The sequence below is a fragment of the Triticum dicoccoides genome, chromosome 5B (genome assembly GCF_002162155.2).
Source record: "Triticum dicoccoides isolate Atlit2015 ecotype Zavitan chromosome 5B, WEW_v2.0, whole genome shotgun sequence".
NCBI lineage: Eukaryota > Viridiplantae > Streptophyta > Magnoliopsida > Poales > Poaceae > Triticum > Triticum dicoccoides.
The window spans coordinates 83,174,463-83,182,850 of NC_041389.1; the positions used below are offsets into that span (position 1 = coordinate 83,174,463).

Genomic DNA, 8,388 nt, shown 5'->3' on the forward strand with positions numbered 1-8,388 from the left:
ATTCTCTGGAAACATAACTGGAGTATTCATGTCGATGTTGATTAGTTATTTATTCTCAAGCTAAGTTGGCTAGCATTGAAATATTGCTAGGAGACCTAACTGCCACAGGAGAAGAGTTGTTTGGATGTTTAAACCGGTATAAATCTTAATTTGATACCTGAAATCTGTAGAAACGAAACATATATTTTATTGTAGTTTAGTAACTGAATCTTTTGGCCTTTATAATGAGAGCTCTTGTTCTTGATAAGTAGGTGTGAAGTAGCAGAGGCACTTGATATCTGTACTTTCCCTACTATAGTTGATCAGCGTGTGTGTTCTTTTCAACCTAAATGTTTAAGGTGCTGAGTTACAACTTACATCAGTGATATTTAATTATACAGGGACTTCTGTAGGGATTTCAGAAAAATTATGTACCTGTGGTGAAGAAAAGGCATGTTCAACCGGACAAGGATGGAGCGCTCTGCTCCAAACAATGATGCTGTGGCTGCCTGCAGATTTGCCTACCTAGAAGATCCATGTTTTTCTTTTGGTTATCTTTTTGGAAGGTTCGGCAAACGACAGAGAACAGGAGCCAGGCTTTCTTCTTGATGGTTTCAGGATAGCCTCCATATGCCTACGGGTATAAATATTAGACCACCAAAATCAATAAATTACTTGAAAGGAAAAAAAATAAGCACTCGCCAGGCAATCGTGAAGTTACACGATCTCTAAATTGCTGCAATATCTGAAGAAGATACAGCCTGAAGACCATCCATAGCTTCCATGGATACACCAAATGTGCATCACCATGCAGAGGCCAGGGTCCTCCTCCTTTTCTAAAAAAAAAAAAGAATTGGACAGCTAGTCTAATTTTCTCACGCTTAACAATTTTCAGAGTAACACCGTCAATAGGATCAGAACGAAGCTGCTCCAGCCTAACCAATTGGCTGATACTTGTGGATAAGCAAAGCAAACTACTACCAAAACAAGAACCATACATGGCAAGGCAACCATTGGAATGCTCTTATTTAACGATAATCACACTCACCTAATGCAGAATATCAGGCTGATGAAATGAACCACTACTTTTGAAAAATCAGCTGCCGAAAGAAGCACAAATTCAATCGATTCCCCTTCCAGCACTAATACCACTTGTAGTTCCAGATAACCAGAGTCGGCAAGCACTGAAGTAACAGAACCAGCTACAGTCGCTACTAGATAGATAGATAGATAGATACAAGCAATGCAGATGCAATCTAGGAGGAGGTGAACTTGGTGACGGCCTTGGTGCCCTCGGAGACGGCGTGCTTGGCGAGCTCCCCGGGGAGGACGAGGCGGACGGAGGTCTGGATCTCCCGGGAGGTGATGGTGGGCTTCTTGTTGTAGCGGGCGAGCTTGGCGGCCTCGGCGGCGAGCTTCTCGAAGATGTCGTTGATGAAGGAGTTCATGATGGACATGGCCTTGGAGGAGATGCCGATGTCGGGGTGCACCTGCTTCAGCACCTTGAAGATGTAGATCTTGTACGTCTCCACGCTCTTCTTCGCCTTGCTGCCCTTCTTCCGGCCCCTCGTCTTCGCCTCGCCGCCGGCCTCCTTGGACGCCGTCTTGCCCGCCGGCAGCCGCTTCTCCGCCTTGGGCTTCTTCGCCGCCGGGGCCTTCTCGGCCGCCTTCTCCGCCGCGGGCTCCTCCTCCGCGGGCTTCTTCGCCGCCGGCTTCTTCTCCGCCTTGGGGGCCATCGCTGGTTCGGGAGAGTGGGGGATTTGCGGGTGCGTTGGGTGTGCTGGAAGAAGGTGGGGGATTTGGGGCGAGATGGGAGGAGAGGAGGAGCGGGGCTGCTGGGTTTATACAGAGGGGGAGGCGGGCGCTGATTGGTCCAGGGGTGGTTGCCCCGGATCGGTGAGGTGGAGCCGTAAGATGCGTTCGGCGATGTTTGGTGTGGACGGCGGGATGCGTTTCGGAGCGGATCGCTGGGTTTTTTTCAGGGCAAAAATGGTCTGGGCGGGAACGGAAAGGCCGAAACCGCGGGTTGATTACGGAAGGGGAGCGCGCGACCGCACCGCGAGAATGGTTTTGGATTTCGCACCTCGAATTTTGAATCATACACGCCACCAGCATTGTGGAGCACCTAAGCCATGATGGCCTTCATCAGAAAAAAAATATCATCAGAGTTCAGAGCACCTACAACCGGAGGCATCATATATGCTATCCAACCGCCCGAACGGCCGAACGGCATGCTGGGTCACTGTTTGGACAAAAAAGACCATCCACCGGCCTCCTCAGACAAAGCACAAACAACTAGGTTGTCCGGCATCCCCATTTCCAGTTATATGTGTTGGGAAGATCCAGACGCGCCCAGACACCGTCGTCACGTCGGCCCAGCCTACTATGACATGTGTTGTCCTTACCTCTGTCCCCACAAAATCCCGAACCACACACCAAACCATAGTCAACCGTACTTTCTCAACCTTTCTGCTCCACTTTCATCTCCTCGCCATCCTTTCCCCGGCCTATCCCTTGCTTCATCGGCTGAGAGAAGCTCATTGCAGACCATCGAGCTCGTCGACGACGAACAACGAGGAGCTAGCGCTTCGCGTTGTACTCCGCCGCTCATGAATGGTCCGGGGCGGGAGCTCCTCGTCAACGGCATCATCGGCGGCCCGGGTGGGCACCTGCAACTCCGCGGCGCCCCGCAGATGCACGACGCGGTCCATGCCTTCCCGGGCGGTGCGACAAGGCGACCAATGGCACCCGGCACCGCGAGCGGTTGCTCCTCCCGAGCGCTGTTGGGTGCAACAGGGCGACCAATGGCACTCGGCACCGCGAGCAGTTGCTCCTCCCGAGCGCCGTTGGGTGCCCGTGTCTGCAAGGTAGTCAGAGTTTGAGGGTCGCGTGTATTAGTGCACAAGGAAGAGGGTGGCGGAGCGGCCGCCAGCAGCTCCAAGTGTGGGTCTTGGAGATCCTCTCCATAGGCGCTTCCGCCCACCAACAACGATGACGAGGCCCTCCGCGACACCATCCGCTGTTCATACACGTCACATAGACGGACGCTCGCCGATGTCATTGCAAAAATGTGGCAGCGTTCCGGGTCGGGCTCGGGGAGTTCGAGAGGTTGGCGATGCAAAGGTCGGCGGAGGAGAGGATCGCACGGCTCGCGAGGGAGCAGGCCCGTGCCGCCCATCACATGGTCGGGGATCATCGGCCCATCCTCCTACTTGGATAGCGGCACGACGGATACCGATGTTTCGCCCGCTACAAACGCATGCCCTGAGGACAACTACCGCTCCTGAGAGCCCAAGGGAAAGGAGCCAACGAGAAAGTGGTGAACTTTGGTCGCTCACTCATCCAGTTTTAATCATAATATATCATTTAGTTAAGTGGTGAACTCCTTTAGGCCCTTTTGGATCGGATTGTGTTGAGCTTTTAATCCCTTATCTATGTCGAATTGATATGTTTATATGTTCTATTTATGTCGGATTCTTATGTTTATATGTTCTATGATGATCTATGTAGTTTGCATGGTTTTGTATGGATTTGGGTGCGGATAAACGGGGATGGTTGTGGAGTGGGACAAAATGAGGTCTACCTGGTCATTTCCCACAGCGTGTCCGTGGACGTGTAGGGTCCCAAATTAGGCAACCATGATTCTAGATGTTCTTACGCCTTTCGCCCCCGTACCAACATGAATTAAAGAAATGAGGTACCTCTTCCCTTGGTATTGAGAGATTGAGGTTTATCCATTACATAAGGCACATATGTTAATACCAAATTTTAGTCAAATTAAAAAAACAATAAATAACAAATTGTAGTCATATTCGTTGAATTATATTCAAACTTGAGGTATGGATTCTCCGGGCTATTTGAGCAACAAGCTAGCGAGCATGAAATGGAAAAGGCTTCCTTTTGCCCAACTGATTTTCTGGAGGAATAAGCTGTCTCAACCGCCCGCCACGCGTCCCCCTGTGGACCCAGGCACCACTCAACCTCCTCTGCCTTATCTCAACCATGCAGCCGTAGCGAAGCACTTCCTTCCCCACGCACGTTGACCAATTCTTTAGATCTCGCCGGCATGCCGTCTGCCTTCCACTAAGCTGCAAGCTGGTAAGCCGACAAGGAGGCACCACCGTGTGGACCTCTGCCCAACATGTCATGCTGCAAGGCAATCAGGAAGGCCCTGCTGGGATCCAAATGACGCTCCAAGGGTGGCCATGGTGTACGTTGCAAGAGTGCCCAAGGGATGCGTGAAGCCGGCGAGATGGCGCCGACGCTGTGTTCCAACACCACTGGCGCTACAGGTGGAGGCTGCTTCCGGTGATGCTTTTTCGCAACACCACCGTTGCTGCAAGGGGGTCGGGCTTGTCTTATGGGCGTGTGCAGGGGCATCTTGTTCAACTCTGGTGGCTGGCGCTGCCAATGCTATAGTGCAACAACCACCCTGCCCTGATCGAAGGCTATTGCGGTGGGGTCATTTGGTGGTGCTGCACCATTGTTGCGTGGTGAGCAGCCTGCCGGGGGGATGTTGCAATGTCACGCGCGGCCGTTGATATGTCTCCAACGTATCTATATATTTTTATTGTTCCAAAAGTATTATCATCAATCACCAAAACCACTAAGGGAAAATATGCCCTAATGGCAAGTCTACGGAGGGCTCCACCCACGATGGTTCCATGAAGAAGCAACCTTGTCTATTCCACCATGGCTTCCGTCCACGAAGTACTAGCCTCACTCAGGTAGATTTTCATGAAGTAGTGAAAGTGCGTTATATCGACTAGAGGGGGGGTGAATAGGCGATTTTTATGAATTCTTCACTGAGGAATTTGCCGGTGAGGAAATTCCTTAGCGAAGAACTACTTGCAGCGGAATAAGTACTCAGAAGTAAGCATAACATAAGACATACACAATCATCATGATGAAATGAAGACAAACACAGAGTACAGAAAGCGTAAACACAGGATAGCACAAGATGAAGACAAACAGACTGAAGAAATTGAACTGAGGAAATTGAGAAAGTCTTCAGTCAAAGTCTTCAAACACAGATATGAACAACTACTCAACACAGTAATGAGGAAATGGAAGAGTTGAGGAAATAGAACCAGTAGGGTTGGTGAAGACAATAATTTGGTAGACCGGTTCCAACTGCTGTCTCAGTTGTACGTCTGGTTGGAGCGGCTGAGTATTTAAACTCGAGGACACACAGTCCCGGACACCCAGTCACTAAGCACGCAGCTCAGGACACCAAGTCCTCACCGTATTCTCCTTGAACTAAGGTCACACAGACCCCGTCCAATCACTCGTGGCAAGTCTTCAGGCGAATTCCAAACCTTCACAGACTTTGGTCACTCGGCGATCAACAATTCCTCTTGGATGCTCTAGACCGTGACGCCTAACCGTCTGGAAGAAGCACAGTCTTCAAAGGTAACAAGCGTCGGATCCACGCAGGATCAATCTCTTCAGTGATGCTCAATCACTTTGGGTTTGTGGGTGTTTGGGTTTGGATTTTCCTCACTCGATGATTTTCACTCAAAGTCCTCGGAGGATGGATTGCTCTCAAATGACAAGTGTCAGTTTCTCTCGGAGTAGCCAACCAGCTAGTGGTTGTAGGGGGCGGCTATTTATAGCCTAGGGAGAAGCCCGACATGATAAGACATAAATGTCCTTCAATGATATGACCGTTATGTGGATAAGATATTTTGGGACAGCTGGCGCGTAGCACAACAATGGTCGGAAATTTGACTCTCAAATTCCTCAGGGCTATCATGTTCCTCACTGTGTAGGCAATCCGCACTGGCGAATTCCTAACTCCTCAGTCAGAACAAATTCCTCAGCGACCAGAAGAACTTCGTCTCTGTCACTGAAGAAATTGACTGAACTGTATGAGATTTCCAATGGCTTAACTCGAAGGGATTGGTAGGTGTAGGATTTTGAGTTGAGCATCACATGGAAATTTTTCCTTAGTATTTCCTCGACCCCCTTTAACAGTACGGTGTTCCCTATGAATCAAGAAAGAGAAAAACAAAACTATGAAAACGAAAGTCTTCAAGCTTCATATTCCTCGCATGAATATCAAGTCTTCACGGACACACCAATTTCTTCACTTTCAAAGTCTTCATGAAAGTCTTCAGGAATACCACAATCTTCAGTCGAAGATATTCATTTTTAGGGGTCGACTTTCTCTGTAAATATCAAACTCCTCATGGACTTATAGACCTGTGTACACTCATAAACACATTAGTCCCTTAACCTATAAGTCTTCAATACACCAAAATCACTAAGGGGCACTAGATGCACTTACAATCTCCCCCTTTTTGGTGATTGATGACAATATAGGTTAAGTTTTCAACGGGGATAAACATATGAAGAGTAAGTACTGATATTGAGGAATTTGATTGCAAGATATAGAAGAACTCCCCCTGAAGATGTGCATAGTGAGGAATTTGCTTTTGAAGCAATGCACACCTAAAGAGTTGAATCATGGAGATATCCCCCTATATCTTGTAATTCATACATGCATTTGACATATAATATGAAGAATTTGAAATGCATGATGAAATATGATGCCTGAAGAGATTCAGCATGCGAGCAATAATATTAACGAGGAATAAGCATGCAAAATCAGAGCACAGTGCATCAAAAGTATTAGAGCACCATCGGGTTTAAGGTTACAACTCGATCCAGTAAAAGTTTCAGAAGAGCGAGAGTTGTAACTTAACAAAAAACGCCCATATAATAGACCCACTTGAAGACTAACTCAGATCCCCCCCCCTTTGTCATCGAATGACCAAAAGGATCGAAACTGAGGACTAACGCCCCTGAAGATTATCAAGTTGATGGAGGAGCGCCAGCGTTGTCGGGGTTGGTTGTCGTAGTAGGGCCTGCTGCAGTGTTGTCCAAGTCTTCATTTTCATCAGTGGCGCGCGATGAAGAATAGGAGCTGGCTTCCAAGGAAGGAACCTTGACCTTCTTGAATCTCTTCGGTGGAGGTGCAGACCAGTCAAATTCTTTCTTGAGACCCATGCTCTTCAGATCAACAGTGTTGTAGATATGAGATAGAACTGCCCAGGTACGGTTGAAGGTTTCATGGAGGTAGTATTGGTTTTTCTTCACTACATTATGGGTTGAGTTCATGTTGTGAAGAATTGAACCAAACTGATGCTTGACCCATTTATGATTGCGATCAACTTTCTGATGAAGACTGAGGAGTAACTCACGATCAGTCATCACCCTGGGTGCTGTGGCTTGAGGAATTTGCTTGGCAGAGGTGTTGGCGGCAGAATCATGTGTGGCAGAGTCATCATTGGTGGAGTAAGATGCAGCCTTGCGAAATTGACCATCCAATGGACAAATGCCTTCATCTATCACAGCAGTTGCCTTGCCTTTGTCATCAGCTGAGGAATATGTCCTTTTGAGGACTTCAATTGGAGGCAAGAAACTTTCATGGTTCAGAGTATCATCCTTATAGTTGAGTGAAGACCTTGTCCTGATGAATTTCATAATCCATGGTGCATAAGGCTTCAGCTCAAACGGTGACATAGCAATATTGGCCAGAGTCCTCATGAAGAAATCATGGAAGTTAATGGGAACGCCATGAATGATATTGAAAAGCATATTCTTCATTATGCCAACGACTTCTTCATCATTTGAGTCGTGGCCTTTGATAGGACTCATTGTCTTCGTCAGAATGCGATAGACAGTCCGTGGCACATACAGTAATTCCTTGACGAGGAATTTGGTTCGAGGGGCCTGCCCTGGCTTCAAAGGCTTCATCAGCACTTGCATGTAGTGATTTGTAAGCTCAGGTTCATTCTAGATGCAACGAGCACCATCAAGGGAAGGACTGAGTGGGAGGAGACGAAGCAATTCAGTTGCTGGTGCCTTGTAGTGAGTATTTTCAGACATCCAGTCCAGCACCCAAGTGTTCACATCTTCAGAATTTCCTGTGATGTGCAGCGTCGCATAGAATTGAAGAATGAGTTCTTCATTCCAATCACAGATGTCAGTGCTGAAATTCAGTAATCCAGCATCGTGAAGAACACTGAGGACTGGCTCGAAGCACGACAGAGATTCCATGTCCACGTGAGGAATGTGTGCATGCTCGAAGACTTTGTCTTTGTCGAAAAGCACAGAGGAATAGTAATTTGCTTGACTAGCAGTCCAGAAACGCCTCTTCCTTATGCGAGCAGAATCATATGGATTATAGTCACTAAAGAACACATGCTCGTTGAAGAAATCAGCAGCCTTGAACTTTTGCTTCTTTGAGAATGGATCCTTTGGCTTGGGCACAGGAGTGTCAGTGAGTTGCAACACAACCTCAGGAATCACAATCTCAGGTTCTTCAAGCTGAGGAATTTCTGGTTCCTCTTCAGTGGCAGGCTGCATGTTCAAGGTATCAGCAGCAGCAGTTTCTTCAGCACT

General features: G+C 48.0%; 1 protein-coding gene across 1 annotated transcript; it reads right to left on the reverse strand.

Annotated features, from left to right (window-relative positions):
* Window positions 1–974: 974 nt before the first annotated feature.
* Window positions 975–1,804, reverse strand: LOC119307506 (histone H2B.2-like). The gene has a single exon (XM_037583581.1). It carries the CDS (start codon window positions 1,713–1,715, stop codon window positions 1,236–1,238), a length of 480 nt encoding a protein of 159 aa, XP_037439478.1. The 5' UTR covers window positions 1,716–1,804; the 3' UTR covers window positions 975–1,235.
* Window positions 1,805–8,388: the final 6,584 nt, after the last annotated feature.